The 26230-nt window shown below is 40.4% G+C and overlaps 1 protein-coding gene across 1 annotated transcript in view; it reads left to right on the top strand.

The window, feature by feature from the left end:
• The window catches only part of CNTN4 (contactin 4), a 428771-nt gene that overhangs the window by 268044 nt on the left and 134497 nt on the right, over nt 1-26230 (top strand). The window contains exon 6 of the mRNA XM_044451804.1: nt 14852-15055. Coding sequence (XP_044307739.1) covers nt 14852-15055 — 204 coding nt within the window. The remainder of the gene's footprint in view (nt 1-14851; nt 15056-26230) is intronic.

Here is a 26230-nt window from a genome sequence, read left to right as displayed (position 1 = left end):
TGGAAAAGGTCAGTTTACATTCTGATCCCAAAGAAGGGCAATGCCAAAGAATGTTCAAACTACTGCACCATTGCACTCATTTCACATGCTAGCAAAGTTATGCTCAAAATCCTACAAGCTAGGCTCCAGCAGTATGTGGACCACGAACTACCAGAAGTACAGGCAGGATTTCGAAGAGGGAGAGGAACTAGAGATCAAATTGCCAACATATGCTGGATCATGGAGAAAGCTAGGGAGTTTAAGAAAAACATCTACCTCTGCTTCACTGACTATGCTAAAGCATTTGATTGTGTGGATCACAACAAATTGTGGTAAGTTCTTAAAGAGATGGCAGTACCAGACCATCTTATTTGTCTCTTGAGAAACCTATATGTGGGTCAATAAGCAACAGTTAGACCTGGGCACGGAACCACTGATTGGTTCGAAATTGAGAAAGGAGTTGTATACTGGAAGAAAGGCTGTATACTGTCGCCCTGCCTATATAACTTATCTGCAGAGCACATCATGAGAAAGGCGGGGCTGGATGAATCACCAGTTTGAATTAAGATTGCTGGGAGAAATATCAACAACCTCATATATGCTGATGATACCACTCTCATGGCAGAAAGTGAAGAGGAACTAAAGAGCCTCTTGATGCAGGTGAAGGAGGAGAGTGCAAAAGTTGGCTTGAAACTCAACATTAAGAAAACTAAGATCATGGCATCTGGTCCTCTCACTTTCTGGCAAATAGATGGGGAAGAAATGGAGGTAGTGACCGATTTTATTTTTCTGGGCTCCAACATCTCCACAGATGGGGACTGCAGCCAAGAAATTAAAAGACGCTTGCTCCTGGGGAGGAAAGCTATGGCAAATCTAGATAGCATACTAAAAAGCAGAGACATCACTCTGCCAACAAAAGTGTGTATAGTCAAGGCCATGGTTTTCCCAGTTACAATGTATGGCTGTGAAAGTTGGACCATAAGGAAGGCTGAGCGCCAAAGAATTGAGGCCTTTGAATTGTGGTGCTGGCAGAGACTCCTGCGAGTCCCTTGGACAGCAAGGCGATCAAACCAGTCAGTCCTAGAGAAGATCAACCCTGACTGCTCTTTAGAAGGCCAGATCCTGAAGATGAAACTCAAATACTTTGGCCACCTAATGAGAAGGAAGGACTCCCTGGAGAAGAGCCTAATGCTGAGAACAGCAGATGGCAAAAGAAGAAGGGGACGGCAGTGGATGAGGTGGCAAATGGAGTCACTGAGGCAGTTGGTGTGCGCTTAAGTGGACTCTGGGGGATGGTGGAGGACAGGAAGGCCTGGAGGAATGTTTTCCATGGGGTTGCAATGGGTTGGACAGGACTTCATGACTAACAACAACAACTAGTCATTTAATGGTTTATCTGGTTTTCTGTAGCTTTCCCCATTCTGAAAAGTTGAAATGTCTCTTCTCAGGCTTAGTTACCAGTAGTAAGCATGGTGATATTTGTGCTTTGCTCCTTTTGCCTTCAACCTTGCCCATCACTGAAATGCCCCCCCGCAAAAAAAATTTCTCCAAAATGGAACATGGCCTTAGGGTGAAAGAGTATCATCACCCAGATATAGATGGTTGAGTAATGTGACTTAAACTCCCCTTTCTGTTCCTCAGAATAAATCTGTACTTATTCCCTGCCTGCAATATGCCAGTACTAATATCTTCTAGTAATAAAATGTAATTATAGTATTGAATTTTATAAGATCTAGAACTGATTGTACGACAAAATCTTTTGTATTACAGATAAGGGGAGAAAGGAGACAGGGTATCCCCAAAGACTGTAATATATTTAATACTCTCAGACATTATTCAGGACTGACAATAGGCATATACAGAATTTCATTCAAGTTACTTTTAAGTCTATGGTATTGCGCTTATGTTAACTATTTTATAAAGCTGCACATTTCAGTGTTTAAGAGAGCATCAGTAATTTCTACATGTTGGAGGTAAAATACTGGGTAATAGTTACTTACAGATTAAAGGTATTATTAATGAGCTGACTTATCTTTTTTGCTTCAAGAGACCTTGTAAAACCCAACATTACATATTGCAATACTCCAATTGTAATAAAAGTTATGAATGTTCCCATTTTGTTGATAATATTAATTTTACATTTGCAGACTTCCATTTAGTGTTATACTGAATTTAATCATGGTGTTTTAATAGCTTTTTCTATAATCATTACACAGTCCTTTTAAATTTGCTTAGTTGCAGGTCTATCTTTATGGAAAGTGTATTTGTACTAGATGTTGTAAAAAGGTGTTAATGCCACAGAACCTAAAATGCACATGCGTGTTTTGTGAAGGATAAAAAGGGATGATAAATAATATATGAAACTCAAAAGTATCCAAGAATATTTCTTTAGCAAATATTTTAATGAGAAGACTATTTTGGGTAATATAATTCCTTCATTACTTTTTATTTCTTTTCTTATATTTCTTACTCATTTCATGTCACTGTTAATACTTATGCTCCAAAATTCAGATTTCCTTTCTTGAAAACAAGTCTTCAACGTATATTTAGAGAGATCCTGCATTCAATTCAGTGCAGATTGTCATCTTTTAATTTAAAAAAGAGGCCATCTAAGTTACTCTTACCAACCAAAGCAATAACTTTCTTTGATTTCATCATGTGTATCTATGGAAATACAAGCGTTCCCCAAGTTACTAACATCCAACTTACAAACTCATACTTATGAATGAACTGCTATAAAGCCTATTAATTATTTTAAAGAATTATTGTGGAGAATCATCATCTCCATAAAGACAGGAAGTGAAAGGGGAGAGAAGGAGGCCTCCAAAGCATACCTTCCTGCCCGGGACATCCAGAGAGGAAACTCACTCTTGCACTCACTTGCTGCCAAGAGGAGGTGCTGGTGACTTTGGGAAGGAAGGGGACAGAGATGCTCATGGTTTTTCCACTTTCATGGGGGTCCTGTGCCCTTAACTCCCACGAATATGGAGGGCTGCTTATATGTCATCCTTCCTCCCTCCTTACCCAGGTGTGTGTGGGTAAAAAAAAATTGTCTGAAGCAACTTCTGGAGATTTAGACTCAAAATTTCAGGGGAAAGGAGATGTAATCCATTACTTGCATGCAGAAGTTTCCAGATTTAAATTCCTGACAGTTAAAACAGTTCTTGGATAGCCTGATATAAATAACATTGCACAGTGGGCAATAATGGCCCAACTCGTCATAATTTTGTTACATGTTCGAATTAGGGTTTTATTCATTTTAGTTTTCATTTCAGAATTGTTACTTTAAGGATTGGGCCCACTGCTCCTCTAAAAGAGGCTTTAACTTTTGTAGAATCAGATTTGGAGTCAGAAGAAAAGGAGGACCACAATCTGTAGCTAAAATGCCAAGGCTAAGAGACAGAGATAAGCCAGGCAGGTGCGGAGAAGCAGTAAGATTCACGTTCTGTGGGGCAGTTTAATGAGTGTACTCATGGAGAAGGGGGGTATCATTAAGTCAAGGCTACAGCATCAGGTTTAGAGGGAAGACCAGCTGAGAAGCCTCAGACACTCCAAGTGCTTAGCCCTTAACCGAGAAGATCCACTTTGAAGGTGTGGCTCGCTCTTTTCAATTTGGAAGGGAAGAATAGTCTGTCTAGAATCAACTTGTTTAGGCTCAATTAAGAAGCATTTCTCTAATGGCCAATAAATAAACTTTAAACTTTGCTTATTCGTTTTGTTATTGGCTTCTGCAATACTCTCCTTTTGTACTGCAAAGGCAGCCTAGCTCATCAGGTATAACATCATAAAATATTCAGTCTTTTAGTTTAGCCTTTGTCATGGTCCGACTAGAAGGAGGAGAGATGAACCATCTTGTCAGTTCCCCAACTTGAACCTGCAGGAGATTGACTAATAAATCAAGTTGTCTGCTTTTGTACTTACACACTAGCTTCAAGAGTACCAGTTCCATTCTCCTACTACTCTTCTGCCTACTCTGAACTTCCTGTCTAACAACTCATTGGCTTAGTTACATCCAGTGCTTTTTTTGTAAGAAAAAAGGTGTCAGAACTCACATCTTGTTAATCTTTTATTTAAAAAATTATATATTCAGTTCTTAACATAAATTTAATTTATTGTATTGAAGGCAAATGTTCATAGTAAATTCCAAAGTTTTGTCCAATTTTCATCCGACAAATCTACTCGACTCCTTTCCCTGCTGTTAGCATCTATGTGTTCTGTCATTGTGTCTGTTAATATTCTGGCCTTTTTATTTAGCAGGACCGGTTACTACTAAAGAATTAGTAATTTTTTTCATTTTTAAATTTGGGGTCACACTTTTACACTAAAAATTTTTAAAAAATTTCAATTCACCAACTTTTTTTTTAAAATAAATTATTTACCTTTCACATGTAGTCAATCACTGTACACACACCCACACCCATCAGTTGTGTAACGAAACATAACGGTCGCCACCCGCAGTAAGCACTCAGCGCACAACCACACAACTAATCACAAGCCACGCAGCGCCACAAGCCGAGCAGCGCCATCACAACCAGCACGGACGAAGCACGCATGCATCAGACTCAACGCACAAGCAATCCGCATGCACCATTTAAATGATTTTGCTGCTGACCTGCTATGCTCAACAGGGTGATTCAAATCCATGTTGACCAAACATCAAATTTAATTTTAAATTTACCTTTTAAAACTTGGAAAATCCATCAAAAAAAAGGTGCCGGAACTCTGTTCCGGTGCGTTCTATGACAAAAAAAGCACTGGTTACATCAGTGCAATTTAAGACACTTAAAGCTGACCTTATGTTAAAGTTATCCTCACTCATGTATGAAGATAAACATTTTGTGATATGAGAGCAGTTATGGAAGTATCTCTTTTGACAAAATAAATATGCTTCTACAAGGAAGCAAGGATTCTCTTCTAGACAAATGTATGACGCTGCGGAGAGATCCTTCATCAGCAGTTTTAGCATTACAAAATATTCTTGTCTTCTTAATCAGTGTGACTATGTAATACGTACATCATATTTTAATGGGGTGAGGTACCTCTGACCCATAGAGATGACCTGAAAACTCTCCATGACCTGCCTTCCCCCCAGCCTTATCCCATCTCTGAGTTCAGGAAGGAAAAGCAGTCAACATGTCACATCCAGTCTATGATAAGTGATACCAAGGAGTCCCCTGCACATTACTCCCACTTGTATTGGAAAAAAATCAGCAGTACACCACGGAATTCATTTGTTGCCTTCAGTCACAGATGGAATAACATGTTGGGATTCCCACCTTCACATACTGCTTATCCTCCAGTTGGAGACTTGGCAGCTGCTTCTACGAAAAAGGAAAAATGACAGGGATGGATCATGACATCTTTGATGATATTTTCGATATCATGGAGAGCAGTTTGGCCCCTAGACCAATATAGATTCCCCATCCCTGTTCTAATTAGACCTTAGTGTTCCAGAGTATTTATATTTTGAAAATGAGAACATTATTTCTGATGATAAATTTGTGGGAAGAACTGAATATTTATGTTGTGTTCATGAAAATTTACCATGCACATGCTAAGAAGTGCCATTATTATTCTTTTTAAATATGCACATTTATTATTTCTCTGTTCAACAGCTCTTTCTCCTAGTCTTTATACCAGTCTTCTTGCATTCTGAGGATTTAAAGAACTGTCCAAAGGTGTCAACTATTGAAAGGCCAGTAGAAGAAAAACAGTAATATCTGTACTGCAATCTGTTTATAAATTTACATGTTTTAGTATGCCTATATGTCACTATAAATAATGGCATTTTTATTTGATTCATACCCTTATCTTCAATACTTACAATCTCACCCACCCCAACAACCGTACGGCTCCTACTCCAAAAATACCTGAAGTGTAGCATTGCAACCCATTTTATCAGTTCTCACCTCACCTACACAGGAGGCAGTTTATAAAAGCTGCAGTAACCCTTCATTTATGACTAAGAGAACTCTTGCCATTTTGCAGACAAACATTGGAGGACCCCTTTAAATCATACAGTAGAAAAGGCATTGTGAACTGGAATATTAATCACAAATGCATATAGGACGCAGGGACCTTCATAATGCATTAGTACCCCAGATCCTTCTGCAAAAGAGTCAAGGAAGGTTGGGGTAGGGAGAAAAGTATATCTAGATCAAAATGAAAGACTCAAGAATTCTGCTATCACAGATGCAAATACTGTTGAAGAGGTAGCATAGTGAAAAGAAAATCAAGATCAGAACCTCTCTGAAGATACCTCAAGTTGCCAAACAATGGCACCAAGGACCATTTCATATTTTTACAGATACCTGTTAAACATTCATTTGTACTTGTAAAGCTGTAATGTTTGATAGCAACAAATGCTTCCTTTAATCCACAGCAAAGATGAGTTTGCACAGCACAACAGAGGATAGTAACCTGAGATACTTGTGTTAAGTTTGTGAGGTGGAGTCTAATTCCTCGATGCACATCTGAGACTGTCATGCCATGACCTTCATATGAAACTTCAGATGGCAACATTTGTGCTCATATATGTGGATAGAGCACTTGTGCAGAATTAGGATCACATACTATAGCGATCACACACTACTGCGGTAACACAGGAAAAATGTGAGATGTGCTACGATTTCTTTACTTTTTTTCAACTGAAGGAAACATTAAGTACTGGGGGCAAGTTACGTATCATATGCAAAGATCACTGTAAAATCTTTTTGAAATCAAATCAAAAGACTAATAAAGAAAAATGTAATTTAGTAGGCACAGTCATTTCTTTCACCTTGCTTTGGAGGATTTGCAAAACTAATGTTACTTTGCAACATGTCATAGCCCATAATTGGCAGTATCATACATCAAGCACAAGATTCATGATACAAATGTTAATGACTTAGGTTCCCACATAGTTTGTGATTGTTTTATTTGCGTGGCTTAGTGTACCCCTGCTAACTGGCTAAAACAGGTCATACACAAGTTTTAGGTGTCTTTACCTTTATGGCTATAAAATCATAAAGCTGTTTCTTCAAGGGGGAAAAATAGAGAAACCTAATGTATTTAAACACACATTGGTGGACAGAAAATAACTGGCAACATGTATTCAGAGAGGTGTAATGTTCTCATTTCTTCAGTACCCCTCCATGAGGGTATGCTACACACGAACTGAAAAGGATCCTTGAAAAGGAACAAAGCACCATAGAGCTCAGGTGAATAGCAGTTGTCTTCTCCCACCGAGATCCTGAAGAGGGTTCCTCGTGCTACTGCTGTAGCTCACGTCTATAACGTTAAGGGCAAGTGTCAGTCATTAAATCCCAGGCTTCAGGCCTTCTCTTATCCGTGGAGTGACTGGACTGAGGTATTCCCCCTTCCACCGCCACCTTTTTGCAGGTGATGACCTGCATTAACACTAGTTGATTGAATTTCACTGTTATTATAATGTATTGGCAGAAGAAGAATTTCCCTATTCCTTTCCAAAGTTTCAAAGTAATCTTTGCCTTTGCATATCTTTTCAACTACCACATTGTCCTTATCCTCTGTTTTCCTCTTGATTCAAGTGCCTGAATTGTTTCGGTTTCCCTTGGAGAGACTGAGGGGTATTAGGAAATTCACAATGTTATTTCATATCTTTGTCATCCTTTCATGATTGCTCTGGAGCTTTAGAGCAGGTTGTAGTAATGTGTGACCTTATGCATGAAGAGTATTTGGCATGTTTGATAAAAGCTTAGTGGTGTTGAGCAGGTTGTTGAATATCTTAACATCTGGGCCCTGACAAAAGGCAAGTCAGCTTATATAGGGTGCTGCCTGTCGATTTTCATGTATGTTACCTATTCCACTCCTCTGTTTCTTTGGAGAGTCAAAAGGTAAAAAGGAAATTGACCTGGCAAGACTACAGACTGTGAAGCTGTAAGAACACACGTGCCAAATACCAACAGAAAATAGAAGTTTATTTTAAAAATCAAACACAATTGTGCAGCTTTCTGGGTCTGAAAAAACAAAATATGCCTCAGTTGTGCATTTCTGAGGCTCTAGGAAGAACAAAAGGAACTTGGAGTGGGAGACTATGATAAGAGGAATTCTGCTGCAAAGGACCCTGGAATTTTGGCTGGAAGATTCATGAGATAAGCCACGGTGATCCATGTTATCTGTTGGATGCAGAAAGTGTTCCGTAAACAACTGACACTCTGTAGCTTTTTCACAAAGTGGCTTAATGTGACATATGAACATGGCCACTTAATGTAACTAGGGTTCATGGTCAGGCTGGGAGAGGTATTCTGGGGGTTCCACCTCCTCAAATTTGGCATCCTATTTTCTTAAGAGGCCAGTATCCTTTCCTACAGTTGCTGTCTGGGATGGAAGGGTCTGTGAACAGAGGAGGTGATTGGGGAACATTCCTTAGAGGTGCGCTGATCCCTGAAAGAGTTTCAGGTCCATTTCTAAGAGTCATAGGATGGCAGTGCCTTGTGGGATGCAAGAAGACAGGTAGAAAATCCAAAGTGGACGGCTCAAACTGTGAAGAGCTAGGAACTAGTTCTGACTTTTCCCTAGAGTTGCTACCACTGGAAGCCTCATTCTCAGAGGGCTCTTGGCCCTGGACCATTACTAAGATGGTTCCTCGTATTATACCAGGTGAAAAGAAGCTGACATTCAGAAACTCATGGACAGTATTGTGAATGCTGGAAGCTAGCTTACACATTGGTTCATCCTGCATTATTTACGTTGATGACAAACCTCTTCAAGATCTCAAGCAGAAGTTTTTCATATCCCAATACTAGAGATTATTTGTTCATTGCATTTATATCCTGCCTTTACTCCAAAGAGCTCAAAGAGCCCTGTCAGGTTATGTTGAGAAATAATGACTGGCCCAATTTTTCCCAGGGAGGTTTATGACTGAGTAGCAATTTATACCCAGGTCTTCCCAGTCCAGGTTTGACACCCTATCTACCAGTGCTAGTTTGATAGCATACTGGAATCTCTTTAACTGGAAGTACTTTGTGAATAAAAGCTGGTGCCTAAGTCTTGTCTTTTTCTCCCTAGAATCTATTTTCTTTTTGTGTCATACCTTTTAGATTGCAAAACTGAGGGTAAGAAGGAACTACCTTAATAGTTATCTCTCTTAGTTGCTTTGGGATACTGCCTGGCCTTTTTGGAGGCATAAAATGCTGTACAGAAATCCATCCATCCATCCATCCATCCATCCATCCAAGGACATTATGTGTGTCCAGTAGCAATGACCCTTTTCCAGAATTACTGTAATAGTACATACACAATTAGGGTTCCTAAAGACTAGAAGGGTGGGTGGGTTAAAGATACACTTCATTTACATGTTCAATGGCTAGATTTAAAAAGATTGATAGTTATATGACAAGGATGTATGACACAGTCTGTCTAAGAAGCTAAACAAGAGCTCAGCAAGAAGTATATAAATGCTCTTTTAGGAATAAGGCAGCTATTTCCAACAAGCACACTTTCGATTTGCTAAAATAAAAATGAACCTTTATATTAGGTTAAATTCTTGAAGAGTATCCTAAGAAATGTTGACAGCATATCTGGTACTGTTTATCTGAGAAGCCATAAATTGCCTTGTTGCCATGCATGCACCCTCAGTAATGGCAGGCACCGTGTTGTTAGAAGCTTTAATACTGTTTCAGTTGCTCACCAGACTCGCCAAAAGCCATTTCACACTGTATTTTAAGTGTCTGTTTACTCAGTTGTTACAAATTGCCTATGGGACAGGAACTGCCTGTCACTTCCAGAGCAATTAGTATGTGAAGCCTTATCAGAAGGAATCCATCAAGTCTGAACAGACACAAATAGCACATGGGCATCTCCAAGGAAATCAAAACGAGTACTTTGCAATATATATTTACATGCTGTCGTTACTGCATTCATTCATACCTTACTTTGCACATCTCTGCAATCCTGACAAATAGCATAATATAAATATCTATAATGATGGTACTTGATCCTGCACAGGTTAATCATTCTCTAGATGAATAATCATGGTGGTGTGTTGTACTAATTAAAAATGTGAAAGATTCAGATTTTGAAAAATATTAACCAAAGGTTTTTGAAGTGAATAGCATAGGTTGCAGTTCTTTATTGCTTGTGGGTACATTTTGCTCAGTGCATTGTTGCATACAGAGAAATTGTTTCAAATAACTCTGTTTGGGCAAAAAGACAAAAAATCTTGTGGCATCTTAAATATTAACAGTTTTCTTCTGAAATAAGCTTCCATGGACATTGTCAGCTTCATCAGATGCATGAAGTGTGAGCTGCAACTTGGCAGTTGTACACATGTTGAGTTGGAGGTTCAGGGAGAAAGACAAAGTGTGTCATCAGAAGTACAACAGATTCACAAGGCTGTTTGTTATTTTGCTGCAACACACTAACACAGCACCCTCTCTGGAAATTATTACTGTTAATAGTAGGTGTATTTAAAAACCCAACACCTTAAAATAAGTGCTTGCATGGGAAGGTTCACATACAGCATCAATCAATGTGCTAACTGCACTTACCACCTACAGATCTGAAACCACTGCATCAGCAGCCCTACGATGAGTCACTGGTAAGTGATGGCTTGTATTGTCAGCTCTTACGAAAATGCTAAAAGGAAAATGTAGATGGGAGATGAGGAACTGCAGCGATGCTTTTGAGTGGCGCAAGCTATGGGAACATGTGAACCTACGTTGCATCTAGTCTCCCTTTCATATTTTATGTTCTGCTTATCATGGGCCACAAGCAATAGCCATATCTCTGCTTGGAATTTCCAAAGCAGACTGTGGTCTCCTGCAAGTGCACTGCAGCATGGGAGATACAGTACAGGTGCACGTGCGTAAAACACAGGACTAAATGTGACCAATTCCATGGGATGCACAGAGTGATTACTGTCCTCCCAGTGGGATGCTGATTCCATGGGAAAGGTCTCTGAGAGCAGGCCCATGTCCATGGTCACAGTTTTCACCAAAGCTTCCCTTTGTCCAAGAGTGCCTGAAGCTGGAGGTTCTTTGATTCTGACTTCTTTTGTGTAGGGACAGTAGATAATAACTGAATGCTTTAAAAAAAACTCTGTACACACTAAAGCAGGAAGGGCTGCCTACTTTTGTCCACATTTATAGGGAAGCAAGTTGTTTGGCAAGTGTAAATTAAAACAAAAATGGATGTTAATTGCTTGCTGAAAATTTTTAAGCCTGCTGAGAAGTGCTATCTTGTTTACTATGAGTATCCTCTTGACATCAGCATGAGGTTACTCATCATGTGTAAATACAATGATTAGATAGGATAATTATGTTTACGTGGCACTATCTTCAAAAAATAATCTACAAAGATGGTCTCCAGCCCTGTATAATTTGTTATTTGTTATTATAAAAGCCCAACAATCCACATGCCCATATCTTTTGTTGGTAAACAACAAAGCATTAGAATATAATGGGCCCACACAAGCCCTGATGAAATGAATGGCAGTTGCTCAGCAAGTCTGGTGGATAGAGCCTGGTGTATTCTTCTGGTGTATTCTACCTCACAATAGCTGTGGTCAATTACAGCAATGTCTCATTAGAGAGTGTTAAAGTAAGAATACACCTTTTCCTGATATTATTAGCATTTGTCCAATAAAACAGCAACATCTTGTTGTTCTCTCATTTCTTGATTGTTTCAGGGTGTTCGGGGTATTCGTCTTGTATTAATACAATGCAGTTATAGTAAATTAACCAAAGTGCTAGACACTGCTTGCAAAATGTGTCCCTGTTGTCCATTCTTGGATAATTTCCAAAGATATGCTATAAATTTGGGAGTATTACCTAATTAGCTATAGCACAGCTGCTTATAACTCCATTTGCTATACATGTTTTTGTTATACCCTCCAGAGTATATCAAAGCATATCTGTACAAGAAAACTGGTAGAGACGAGAAAAGGAATATGGGCCCAAAGGACTACTGAATCCAAGGAGCTGCATAAGCCAATCATTTGGTGATTTAAAACAGTGCAAACAAAGAAGTCTGTGTTCCAGTTTGCATGATCAAAGCAGCTTATATAAGCCACAGTGGGCACAAGCCTGTAATCCAGTTACTTGGGAGTTCCTGGCTGCAGCAAGCTGTGCTGATCAGGTCCCCACACTTTCGACAGCAGTACGGCAGTCCACGGGGAGCTGCAGGCCACCAGATTGCCTAAGAAGGACTGAACCTGTCCAAGTTGGATATGGAACAGCCTACAACTCCCATGCCAATCAAATGTGACAGTGCCTGTAACCTGGGCAAGAGAGGATGCCATGTGTGGCTTGCATATTTTTTGCCTGGCCATGTGTCTTGTGTTATACAATCCTTTGCAAAACCCATGACTTTTTCTTAGGTTATAAGAGATGAGTTAACTCTCACATAAATCACAGGCCTCATACTCCTTTTTCGTGCCTCTGCAGCCCCAGGGCAGCTGCCACAACCGAGCCACATAAAAGCTTTTGAGGTGTATCTCACAGCTGCAGCTTTCTTAATCTAAAGTAAGTGCTGGAATACTCATCTGGATTTCACCATTGTGGGACCTTTAACCTTCGCTCTGTGCTCTGGTCCCAATTCAGATGAGGCTGTGCATTGGCAATTTTCATTGCCCAAAAGAACTTTAGGGGCTTCACACCTCATTGCCAAAGTAATGTGTAATATGAGTCTCAGTTTAGCCAAGTGTTCTTTCTGTTAGGGACAGGCAAAGCAAGCTCTGTGCAGCTGCTCCCTTTATAGTCAATGTATAGGGCCAGGATGGACTTTCGCTGTGTTACTCATCCTGGGATGGGTTGCTTCCTCCTACTGGACCTTAATGATGGCCACGTATAACTTGGAACTTCTGTAGAATATCTCTCTTGCTCTCTCTCACTACTTTTCTCTATCTCACTCTCTCTGTTTGTTTGTCTGTGTGCAGTTTCAATTTCAATTGTTGTTCTTATGAAAAATAAATATATTTTCCTTCTCTCTGCTTCAACTTTTAATTATTTCAGGCCACCTACATTGACAGGGTTTTAGACAGAGTTGATTCACATGACTACACTACTCAAATTATATTGACAGGGGCTGGGTCTCAAACTGTTAGCCATTTGTTTTGTTTTGCTCAGGGAACAAAAGGAGGCATTTGTTCTCCAGATAGCTCCAGAGAGGCTTAGGATCTTCTGTTGGGGCCTGCCAGAGTAGAATGAGCCCTGACTTGACATTCACACAGACATACACAGCACTTAGAAAGCAAAAGGAAGGTTTATTCAGAAGGAAATAAAGACACTTATCCTAATTAGCTGTCTAGGCAGCTAATGTTCCTATTGCATCCCAGTCTTACTTTATGTTTGTAAAGAGGTGAGGAGCCTTCTAGCTAATAGCCTTGTGCATAGAAAGATGCTGAGAGGAACAGAACTGGAGTCCCAGGCGACTGCTTGTCTGTCAGTGGACTCTTGACAGCAGTCTCTTGTATAGGCAGGAGGGGTGCAAGTATTCCATGCTCTAGGAATAGGCTGGGTGCCAGGTCTGTGTTTAGATCTTTCCCACTTTCATTTTCTAAGTCCCCAGTTCTCATACCCTTTTTTCTTGTGTTTGCTTCTGTGGGAGCAGGGAGGTCCCCCTTGAACCTCAGTCTTATTCAAATTGCTTGAGGGGGGCTTGATTGCACTTGATGACCTTAACCTTTTCTTTAACTGCTGCCTTCTACTTGACTATATTTGTTTTCTGTGGGTAAATAGGCCTGTTCTTTGTGTTTGCTGGCTACTATTGACAGGGTGATTTCTAGGTGTCCTGTGTCTTTCCCTTCACCTCTTGGTGACTACTGTGCTCACTCAAGACAATGATAGTCATTCCTTGCAGGTTCATTTTGCCTAATCTCTTTATGGAGAAATTATTTCAGGTCGGGCCTGACCCCCTCTCTGCAAGAATCCCACCACTCATCATTCATTCTTTATCTCAGTCACACTGGCTAGCCCAAGTCATGAGGTCACTTCTCCTGAACTCATGCCTACGCAACACATCCTATGGCCTGGGAGCCTCTCCTTGTGGTACCACTATGCAACCACTATTGATATTAACTATATACACTCATCACAGCTTGCAGCCACCCGCAAGATTAAAGGCACAACCCTGTGGTCTCCCAACATTACCTGGGAGGCCATGGCATTGTTTCAAGTTTCTGCATTCTTAGAACTGGGATTCTGAAGTCCAAGCCCTTCTCCCACCCCACTTAGTCAGAAAGTAGAGCACCAGAAAGAAGAGTACCAGCTGCCTTGCCTGAGGTCTCAAATGTACCTTGGAATGGAAGAAATGCGATGCGATGGGGACAGGGAAAGAACGAGGATTCAGTGAAGGACTTAGGTTGATCGGTGTCAGCATCTCAGTCTTCTTCCCTCCCTTTTCAATACTTTGTCTAGAATCTGAAAAATACCATCTTGATAAAAATCAGGGCGGGGGGGGGCAGTTGCAGTGGACCCTCTGTTGACTGTGTGTACCACCAGGCCTCACTGGAGGAGACAGTGCACATATGGCTCATTTGGAGCAATAGGGTTAACCCTGAATGTTTTGTATGCCACTGCATTCTTAGATTCTATGCAATTTGCAAAGATAGGGAAAAAGTAACAGTTCTAAAAATAATGGGAGTTAATTGAGTTCTTCAAGTAACCTTTTTATCCCTAAGCACACCCATGCACTACAAATGGAGATTTAATTTTAATTACTTTTTAATAGTCTTTTTACTTGATTTGAGAACAGTTGTTAAAAACAATAAGCAAATGGTTTTTGAAAAGTGATATGTAAATACCTAAGAAAGTTTTGTTATGTTTAATCTCTTTTTATACTGCAAGAAAATAGCAGTACTTTTATAATATCATTGTCCACAATGATATTAATAATATATTGTTCTTATTTTCAGAATTGATCTATGCCTGGATTTTCAATGAATATCCATCTTTTGTGCATCAGGATAATCGCCGTTTTGTTTCTCAAGAGACTGGAAATTTGTACATAGCTAAAGTGGAAAAATCCGATGTAGGAAATTACACGTGTGTGGTGACAAACACTGTAACCAACAACAGAGTTCTGGGACCTCCTACACCTTTAATCCTGAGAAATGATGGTAAGGGTTTTATTCAATTTATTTTGATTTGGCTTCCTTATAGGAAATGGGGAAAAGGGGATTTTATAAAGGATAATTTTATAAACTCACAGTGAGTTGGATCCGGCATTTGCCTTCAGCAAGAATTCTTCAGCAAGCAATTCTTGTGGAAAATACTTGTACCAGATTTTTAGGGACCCCCACATGCTACAGCTACTCTATTCAGTAGCATCTCTTGGCTCTCTAATATAGTTCACATGTGACAAAAATCCAGAGTATAGGTTCTGTTGGATTGTTGTAGAATTATAGATTGTTTTGCATGCAAAACTGAACTATGGTTGAACTATTGACAATTAACTACAGTCATGCTGTGTTGTTGCATTGTCAATTGTGGCCTGTTTGCAAAATCACCACATCCCATTGTGGTTCTTTTATGCCACAGGGTACTATGGTGCGTGCTGAGCAGATTTTGATTGCTAAAGTTATAGTACATGCATGTGGCTTGCATATTCAGAATGGTGCTAGAACATATCACAAAATTCCATGGGCTAATTAACTCATGGTGGGTTAGCATTAAGTGCAAACTGGCCCTCTGAGTTGTTTGTGGTTCACAACCCATAGTCAAACCACAGTACAGGGTTCACACACATTCTGGCTGTCCATGATTCAACTATAATCCATAGTCTAGCTTGTTGTTACAATGTGACCCAAACCTCTCCATATCATTTTAAAGAATTAGAGAGGCTGCCATGGGTATTATAGGTTCATCTACATCAGTACTGTTGATCTAGCTTGAAACTAGACCCATCCCAATAGTTTATATGCTATGTGGAGAACAATAATTATTGAGCAGATTAGAATTCTAATAAATAGAATTTAGAAATAAATATAGAAATGGTGGGATGAAATAATTAGAATTTTGGCCCTGAACAGGAGAACTGAGTTCAAATTTTCACTCATGCCAAAACTCTCTGGGTGACCCTGAACCTCTCATCCTCTCTTAGCCAAGACTACTTTACATGATTACTATGGGTATGAAGTAGGATAACTCTTTGAGAAGGATATAAATGTAAAAAATTAATGAACTCATATCCAGCAAAGTACCTGGGGAAGACATTCTCCCCCCAGAATTATTTAATTGCAGTCCTTCCTGGTGGATCGCACGGCTAACAAAGCTGTTCTTTTACTCAAACGGGAATTATCCCTGCAGGGTGGGGGTCCAAGTATAATTGTTCCACTATATAAATAGGGCACAAGAACAGAGCTCAAACATTATAGGCCAATTAGCCTCTTGGACATAGTTTCAAAGTATATGGAAGGTTTCTGCTGAACCAAGTGGAATCTTAAGCAGAAGAAAACAGTTTTGCCTATGAACAAGGACGTTTTCAGTGGGAAAGGAGCAAAATTAACCAATTTTTTGTGCTCTCCCATTTGGTTCATAAAAGTCTGAGTAGGCCTCAGAGTGCATGTAGCCTTTGTGGATTTTACTGTGGCATTCGATTTACTAGGTAGAAACTATTTATGGGAAAAGCTGTCACACACAAGCATTGATAAACAGGTGCTGGTTTTGGTGCAGAAAGTCTACCTTTCATACAGATTTGAAAGTCTGGATGGATCTGTCTGAGGTGCTCTTTTGGAAAGTCAGCATCCAAAGAGGCCTTAGACAGAGATGTATACTGCCCCCCTTTTTGATTAATTTAATGTAAACAGTCTAAAGTGAAGTTCTTTGAATCATTCCCCCCATCTTCGGGACCCTGAAAAGTACAAAGGATACTTTATGTAGATGATAAGGCCTTCCTTTAAATGACTCTGAAAGATGTACAGAAACTTAAACTTTATTTGGTCTGTGGAAAGGAAAGCCTGGTTATAAATTACTCCAAACCTAAAAGGAAACACTTACACAAATGGCACCTAGAGGAGTAAACAATTGAACAATGTGCCAACTTCAGATATTTGTGGGGACAATTTTCCAACTACAAATGGTAGCTGGAAAGCTTACACAGAGTCAGTAAAGCTTGCTGCCTGCAGGACTGCAAAAGCAACTTTATCCTTTAAGTGACACAATGGTGGTTCTCTTGTGGGCCCAGTTTTAGAAATGCATCTCATTACTGTATGGTGCAAAAATAACCCATTGTCCCAGCAGTTCAGAGCACTGGAAAAAAAATTTCTGAAAGAGGTGCCAGCACTTCCTCCAGGCTCCCCATTACCTTGCTAAGACTGGAAGTTGGAATTGTGTCTATTAAAGCTTAACTAAGAAATCTTTCATCCTTTATGGAAAAAGTGATGGGACTTTGGCAAAGCACAGCTTTCCTGAGCAAACATAAGAGTGGTTGCTCCATTTTAGATAACGCTCTTTCAGGCCTATTTGATGATACCCACAATTCCCTAACTAACTGGAATAAGCAGAGTGTTTCAAAGGACGATTGCCATGAAATTATTCTTGCCAGCCAACAGAGTCTTGTCACCATGGTTCAGTTGCTTCAAGACAGGGCAGTGTTTACAAGACTGTTTCCAGGATGGACCTCTGTGGCTCTCAGGAAGGGTTTCCCAGCCTTCCATTTCCAAACTATGCTGACAGCTTATTTGGATGGGAAGTGCAGTGGGATTTCTTTGGCTCAGCAGACCTGCAGGTGTGGCTCTGGGGGAGTACAAGGAACCTGGGACCTGCTTTGTGGTGGACCTCCTGCAAAGCAAAGCTGTCAGGCCTCCTGCAGAACTTATCTGGAGTTTACTGGCAGCCTCTGGTGAATACCTTATAAGTGAGGATTGCATCTTTTGCAACAGTGGCCCAAAAAATCCAGCAAAACTTTTTAATGACATCCACCATGTTTTGCCAAGGAGATCGCTTGCTGTTATAGGTTTGCCGTGGATCAATTTTTCTTGTAGTGTTGTTGTTTACTTGGTCCATTGTGGTTTATTCTATTTGAATTTTTCTTATATTTATGTTGTTTTAATTATAGTATACCATTCTAAGAGTGTCTACTAAAGAACAGTTTATAATAGCAATAAATAAATAAATAACAGAAAATTGCATGAGCTTATCCAGCTTATTTTTAAGGTATAATTTTGTTACATAATAAGGCTTATTTATACTGCTATTTTTTTAATTCCCTTTTTAAACATTTATGGTTACTCAGTTTCATTGAAGCCTGGAATTTCCATTCTTATTGTACAGCTTACTGAATTTTGCTTTTAGGTACATGATTTCATGTTTTTGCTTTGGTTTTCTGTTCTATAAAGTTATATTGTAACTTGCATTTGTAATGTCCCTTGTGCTGCCAACAAATAAGCATTTAACTAGTGTCATCTCACCTTACTCCTCAGCTACAGTTTGGAATTTATTTGCATTAGAAAACTATTGTTTTTGGCTGTCATGGCATTGCCTGCAATTGCTTGAAAAAATGTCATTGGATGATCCCAGCGTTAGGATGCTTAATGTGGGATTAATAAGCATAAAGCTAAGCATTTCAGATTATTAAGCTAGGCCGTGATAGGAAATGTGAGCTTTATTCTGCCTAAACATGTGTAGGATTTTGTGTTTAGGCAAGAACTTCACATCTATTACCTCATCATATGAAATAAAGTGCATTATGAGTGTGTGCAGATGGAACTTTGAATATGCACTGGAGGCTTGTATGCACACTGAAGAAGTTAATTGCAGTGCCTGTGGGGTATTACAGGCCTGGCCTAGAGTCACTTTCTTCCCTTGCATCACTGAGAATCAAAAGTATTTGTTTCAAAGAAAGCAACACAAGGATTCATACTTGATGAAACACTTGAAATAATGCTTTAATATAATGATAGCTTCTGGTGGGAACAGTAAAGTGTGTTATCAGGAGCATTTCTCTAAGGACTCCTTACTTTTCACCCACTCTAGCATATTTATAGGTGGCTTTCTGAAGTCATTCACACAAATGTTCCTGAAGTGTACTTGAAGTGCATTCTGGTGTATCTTATAGATACTTTGGAAAACTTGGCTGAGTTCAGCAGGATCAGCAACATTTATTTAATCACAGGCTGATCAGGTTTCCCTGGGGCTAAAGTGTTACTCTAGCTGAAGACATGTTAAATTTGTCTTTTTAAATTAGATGTCATAAAGCAGCCTGAGATCTCTATTTATATTTTTCATTTTCCAGTGCTTAATTTCTGCAAATTCAGATTCAAATGTAATTCACTCATGACTGTTCATACACTCCAGTATGTTGAGGGACCAACTGGTGAGATGCACTCTCAGGGATTCAAAGAACAAATATCTAGCAAACTGCAATGCAGGCTGACAACTACATCTGTATTCCACCCCTGCCCCCCTTTTTCCGTTTGAGTTTGGCATGTCCAGTACATCTCAATATATATGACAGATTATTTTCACTAGAGCATTTCATCATTAAATTAGTAGATGAAGAGGTAAATTCATCAATGTTTAATGTATCAATTATATGAAATAGGGTTAGCTAAAGAAATTTTATAGTGTTCCTCTCCCATTTAACAAAAAATATACTGAACTGTGCAATTCATCACTTTCATGCTAGGATTGCTGCTTAGAAGTGTTTTTCTCTCTTAATTATGATAGGTATTAAAAGGAAGATTAGTAACAGCAATATATGAATATTTATTCTGAGTGGAGGGCAAAATATCTGTCCTCCTATGTGCATATTCCATTCACAGTAACAATTATTTTGATACTTGTCAAGGATTTGAAATTTACTTATTTTGCATGTCTACCAGCAGATAGCTGTTGACTTGTGCTGCCCAGACAGTAAGGGCCAGAATACGCATGACATCAGTTGCCCTTCTGTGCCTATTTTCTATTTTTAAAATAGTAGCTGTGGAAGGAAAGCCCTAATCGGAACCAGGCCTGGTCACCACTGGTGGCTGTCACGGAATGAAGACCAAGGCAGGATGAGACGACTGCCTGGCTGCCTGCCCTGTGGAGTGGTCACCTGCCCCAGCTGGAAAGGCAGCAGCTGTGCTCCTGAGGCAGGGCCATCACCATCAGCAGCCACTTCACAGAGCTAAAATCAAGGCAGCATCTTTGGACAGTGCTTGAAGGACAGTACCAAATGGTGCTCTTTCAGTGACTGCTTGGGATTGCTGGGTGTCGATGTGGGAAGAGGACATTTTCACAGCAGTTACTATTGATAAGCTTAGAGGTGTACCAGCCAGTTTGTTTTATTGCTTTTTATCATATCAGTTTTAATTATGTGTCTAGGTAACTCTGGGGAGCAAGAGAGTTGCCCCCATTACTGTGGTCAAAGGTGGATGGATGGCATTATGGGATCAGCAAGCCAAATGAGGAAGAGGGGAGCTAGATACCTCACAGCTCTTGCCTGTTCTGGTTCTTCACCCAACCAGATCTCTGGCAGCCTTACCAGCTTACCCTCAGTTCTGGTGGTGGTGCTGCTAAATCTTAGGTTGGCTCAGAATAAGACCTCCCTCACCCATGACTTGATTGTGGATGAAGGGGCTGACCTGGCTTACATCGCTGAGACCTGGCTAGGTGAACTGGTGTTACTGGTTTTCAGCTGGGTACTCAGTACAGCAGCAGCATCACCTGTAGGGCCAGGGAGGGGAGGTGGCCATGATCTATCAGAATATGATCTTCTCTAGGCTTTCTGTTCTCTTGAGTGTGGGCCTTGAGCACTTGCATCTAGTGCTGGGTGCTTGAGACAGATTAGGAATTCTGCTCGTGTTCCACCCACCCTGCTGCCCATCAGATTCATCTGCCAGAGCTGATGGAGGTGGCTTGGACTTGGTGTTGAGGAACCCCAGGATGATGTTTCTGGAGGATCTTAACATGCATGATGAAACTGCTTTATCTGGGGTGGCTCAGGACTTCAGGACTACCATGACAACTATGGGGCTGTCTCATGTTATTGATCCAACACATGTAAAAGGACACACTCTTGACCTGGTTTTCTCGACTGGGCAGGAGGATGGTGTTCCAGAAGTATGTGTGTGTGTGCGGGTGCGGGGGTGGGGGGGAATTAACTTCAACTCCCTTCTCATGGTCAGATCACTTCCCACTGAGATTTAGACTTTTGGTTCCCTTTCTCTTCTGCAAGGGTGGAGTACCTTTAAGAGTGGTCCACCCCCAGAAGCTAATGGATCCTGAGGGTTTCCAGAGGGCTCTGGAGGAGTTTGCTCCTGTCAAAGGCCATGTCCCTGTAAATAGTTGTGTCCATACCTGTGTCCCATTTCATTTTTCTTTTTATTCTGCACCCAAGCCTGCCATACAAAACTCCTAACATGTAAAACTGATGGGGGTATAATCAGTGATTTTTTGGAAGCAGTGTTTTGTTCTCTTGTAGACTTCACTGGACTCTTTCTTGCTATTGTATGGCACAATCAAAAAGTGCTTTTTAATCCACTGGTCAAAAAATTTCAATACTTTTGCCTTCAGGGAACTAAAATATATCAAAAACAGATTCATCCAAGTGGTAATAAAAGTAGACTTTTTGTTTAGACCATAGAATATTTGATCAATAGTAGATCAGTTTGTGGCTCCTTGGAAGAAATTGTATTTATTTCATTCTGACAAGAAGAGGATGAAAGACCAGCTGAATAGTCTTTAAAATACAGTATTTGCTCTTGACTTTCCATTGTAAGAATTGCCTTAATACATTGACTCATCTTCTACAATCTGTACCTAAGTACACTTTCAGCCTGTTCTCAATTAGTCTGTGAATATGTGTAGTATTTGGTGCACAAAATAAGCATAACTTTGGCAGTTCAGAGTCAAAGCTTTCAACACAGCTTGCAGCTCATGATCCTTTCCCTTTCATTAATGCATCCTTTTTCATTTCACTGTATAGAACAATTTGTTGGCAGCGCCTTTTCTTTGATTTTTTGTGTATACTCACTCTGGGCATGGAAATAGGAAACCTGTTTTCCTTCTGTCTATGCCATGACAAGAAGCAGCAAAGCTCTGTGACTTCAGCTCTTGCGCTTGGTTTGTGTCTTGAAAGCAAGTGAGTCACTTTTCGGATGAAGGCCACAGCAGAGTGAGGGGATGCATGGAAGCCCCTTACCCATCATGCCAAGATCAGGACTCGACTTAAAGGCAGGTGTGGTGTGGGAGGCATAGCTGCTTTTTGTGTCTTGGAGTCCAAGACTCTGCAGGGCTGGCACAAGATTCGATTGTGGTGCTTTATGGGGTGTGGAGGGTTGTAATTATTTTATTTAGTTTATTTATTTATTTAGAAAATTTCTATGCCGCCCCATTCGCCGAAGCCTCGGGCAAATAATTATATAATTAATAATTATATTTGTGAGCCGCTCACAATTTGTAATTGTATATAAGCCGCCCATATAATTATAAATATGGAGAAGCTGGGAAAGCTTATGCTGCTTTTGGGTAACCTGTGGAAAAAAACTGCACCCTGACAGTGACAGGTGTTATCTGGTGACTTCTTATGTAGTTCCTATAAGTAACTTTTGCATGTTTTGTTTAGATAACTGACTTCAAGTGGAAGCTGCGCTTTCTCTATTACTGAAGGAGAGACTTTGAAACAAAGTGAATAAAAAGAAGATCCAGCCTGATTGTATTAAAGCAAAACAAATAGTAAAGGTAGAATTGCTGGAAGCATTAGTACAGAATCATTCTGATAAATGTGAATGTCTAGACAATATAAAACATTTCCTTTACATGGAAGTGGAAGGACAGGAGAAAATTACAGGGATTCCAAATTCTGTTTTCTTGTTATGTCTCAATCTATACAAGAACTGCTTTTCCCCCCAAAGTTGAACTACTTTTCCCCCCAAAGTTGCAGGAAATCTTTTGAGTAGTAAGGAATATGTGGGAGGCCTCAAACAGGGAAGCACAGGACACAGGCAGGCTGGTCACATTTCCAGGGAAGGAAAGATCCTCAGGCAGACAGTGGAATTCTTATTTCCCTAACCAGCAAAGACTTAATGCCCTTCCAGAGGAAGGGTTCCTCTGACGTAAAGACATAATGCAGCTATTCAGTTCCATGTACTCACATACACACTCACATATGTTAATGGAATGGTTTCATGGGGGAAAAAGATGGAAGAAATGTTGGAGAAACATAGGTTCATAAGTTGAAGATGATGTCATCTGGACCTCCCATTAAGTGATTGCAAGATGAGAGCCTCTTACAGATGTATTGCCATCTGTGGCAGAAAATCTCCATTAAAGTCCATTGGATTTGTGAGGTATCTGCATATCTCTGGAGAGATTAGGGAAGAGGGAAGCTCATGGAAAGCCGCTGCTTTGAACAAGATCATTTGCTGTATATTGTTCTGCAAGGGGATCTCATGTGTCTTCTAATGCTTTCTCTGGATGTCATCTAATCCACAAATCCTTGGATGCAGCAACAGGAGGTTGCATCCAACTGTTAATGATGATCTTTAAATGTTCAATTGGGAAATTGATTATGGATGGGATAGCTAGAGGAGACTTCACCCTAGAGTAAATCAAGGGGATTCTTTCCTCCTTTGTCTACTTGCTTTCCTCCTTCAAGTAAGATAACAATATCCATTCTAGTTTAATTTACCTGCACCTACCAGAGTGCTTCTGTCTTCTTTTCACTCTTATCCTTGTCTTGGCGGTCATGGGAACATTTCCATTCTGTGTACAGTTGAGCAACGAGTGCACTGTTATAAATATTTAGTAGCAGGAACCCTAGCAGCAGTTGTCATTGTTATAGTCATAGGAATACCGGCAGTAGAAAAATAAGAATAAAACTACAAATGACATGGCATGATAGTATCTCAGGGATTGGATAGGACAGCTGTCAGTATCTGTTGAGTATCACTGAATTCTAAATGCACTGATACATGGTCCAAAGTTCCACAAGATTTGGAAAATAGTAGGGATGATACTGCTAGGCTTAATTTCCTTTCACTAATGGAGCACTTGAGAGTCATTGTGTTGTTGCAAAGTGTGCTTTATGTACAAGTACATGGTGAAGTCAAATATGCCTTAGTAAAGAGATAGCACACCTTGCACCACACTTGAAGATGCAGCTTCTGTAGCCTATTGCAAAATGGGTTCTGAAAATTTCACTTGCAGGAGTTAAAAGTCAATCAGTTTTTCCAGTTCATCATAACAGAGTTCATTCTGTTTCCTGAAATGGTGCCAACTTGCTTTATAGTATGCTGGTGCAATACGCAAATTCCAAGGTATTTCTCAATGGTGGCACATTGAGCAAATTGGATTTGTGGAGGAATGATCTTGAAATTTGCACAACTAGGGTCTTTTTCCTTTTCAATTTCCTTCCACACTTTTGCAAGTATACAAGAACACATATTCAACTGTCCAATATGGGCTATGGGTGTGGTATAGAAGTAGACTGATTATGATGATGCGTAATCTTTCCATATCAATTTTCTTGTATATTTCAACTGTCATAGAAGCACCAAAGTGGAGAAGGTAACATACAAGTGGTGAGACTTCATAAGTACAACCCCCTCCCCCCAAAAAATATGTAAAACAATTCTGGAATTGGGGGAAACAGTCTTCTTAGCTCTCTCATGCACATGATCTCTGCCTCTCCACTCAAACTATAAAGTGTGTTTAGCACTTTCTCTGCTCCTCCATTCAGCTGAGAAGTAGGCTTCTGCAAATGTGACTGGTTATCTAAAAGGCAAGGAACAGCAAACAGGAGATAAACCTCTGTCATAATGAAACAAATTGGACTCCATGTTTAATGTATTTCCTTTGACTAAGGCCTGAAGATGTAGACAAGAATTCTGGGAGCTGTTCAGCCAACCACCTGTCCACTTGACCCTTGCCCTTCATGGCTGATTATCCAAGCCAAGGAGTGGATAAGTGCCTGGACCCAGGAGACTGTAAATACCTCTCTGAAGGAGGGGCTAGTCTTGGCTCCTTTAAAAGATGTGATAGTCACATCTCTCTTGAAGTAGGCAAGCCTGAACCAGAGGATAGTAACAACTATAGGTCAGTGGCCAACCTTCCTTTTTTGAGCATGGTGCTCAAGCAGGTGGTGGCTGGGCAGCTCCAGGTGCTCTTGGAGAAAGCAGGCCATCTGGATCCATTTTATTCTGGCTTTAGACGTGCTTTCCAAACAGAAACTGCCTTGGTTGCCCTGTGGGTTTTTCCGCTGCCAGGAGACAGGAGAAAGAAAGGAGTGCATCCCTGCTGATTCTCCTGGACCTCTCAGAGTCTTTTCATACCATTGACCATGATATCCTTCTGGCACTGCTTTGCAGTGGTTCTGCTCCTACCTGACTTGCCAGTTCCAGAGATTTGTGCTGGGGGATTGTGGCTCTGTGCCATGGCATTTACAAGTACCACAGGGTTCCATTTTATCCCCCATGCTGTTCAACATTTACATGAAACTTCTGGGAGAGGTTATCTGGAAGTTTGGGCTGAAGCGTCATCAGTGCCTCTCATTTTCATCTAATTCAAGTGAGGGCTTGACCATTTTGAACCAGTGTGTGAGTGGGGTGATGGATGGGATGAGGACAAATAAATTGAAGCTTAATCCAGATAAGATAGGTGGGTCTTCTGTCTAGGTAGATGATATCCGCCTTGTTCAGGATGGGGTTGCACTCCCCCTAAAGGACAAGGTTTGGAGTTTGGGAGTGCTCCTAGATCCAGAGCTATCTCTGAGTGCCAGGTGGGTTCTGTGGCCAGGGGCGCCATCTGTCAGCTTTGACTGATATATCAGCTGTGTCTTTACCTGGCAGACAGAACCTAGCAACAGTTATCCATGCCCTGGTAACCATATGTCTGAACTATTGTAACTACATGGGGCTGCCCTTGAAAATGGTCCAGATACTTCAGTTGGTACAGAGTAGGGCAGTTCATCTGCTAGCAGGGACTGGCAGCCAAGATCATATAATGCTAGTCCCTTATTGTTTACATTGATTACCAGTTGAAGTGCGGCTCCACTTTAAGGTGCTTACATTGATATATAAATCCCAAAATGACTTGGGGCCTGGATATCTAAAGGAATATTGCCTCCCACACACACCTACCCAGACCATAGGAACATCCATTGCAGTCCTTTTCCACAAGCTACCTTTAAAAGAAGGTGGCCACAAGGGGAAGGGCCTGTTTGGTTGTGGTGTCCTGATTGTGGAATCAGCTCCTGCAAGAAGTGTGCCAGGCAATGACTCTTTACACTTTTTGTCACCAGTAACTAAAATCTTTGTTACTTTCCCAGTATTTTTTATCATATGTCATTTTATGTTATATTTTCTATTACC

This window comes from Varanus komodoensis, unplaced genomic scaffold (genome assembly GCF_004798865.1).
Source record: "Varanus komodoensis strain SLA01 unplaced genomic scaffold, ASM479886v1 scaffold6_4, whole genome shotgun sequence".
Taxonomy (NCBI): Eukaryota; Metazoa; Chordata; class Lepidosauria; order Squamata; family Varanidae; genus Varanus; species Varanus komodoensis.
The sequence above is the reverse complement of the archived record's forward strand: the minus strand, read 5'-3'. Positions and strand labels throughout refer to the sequence as shown.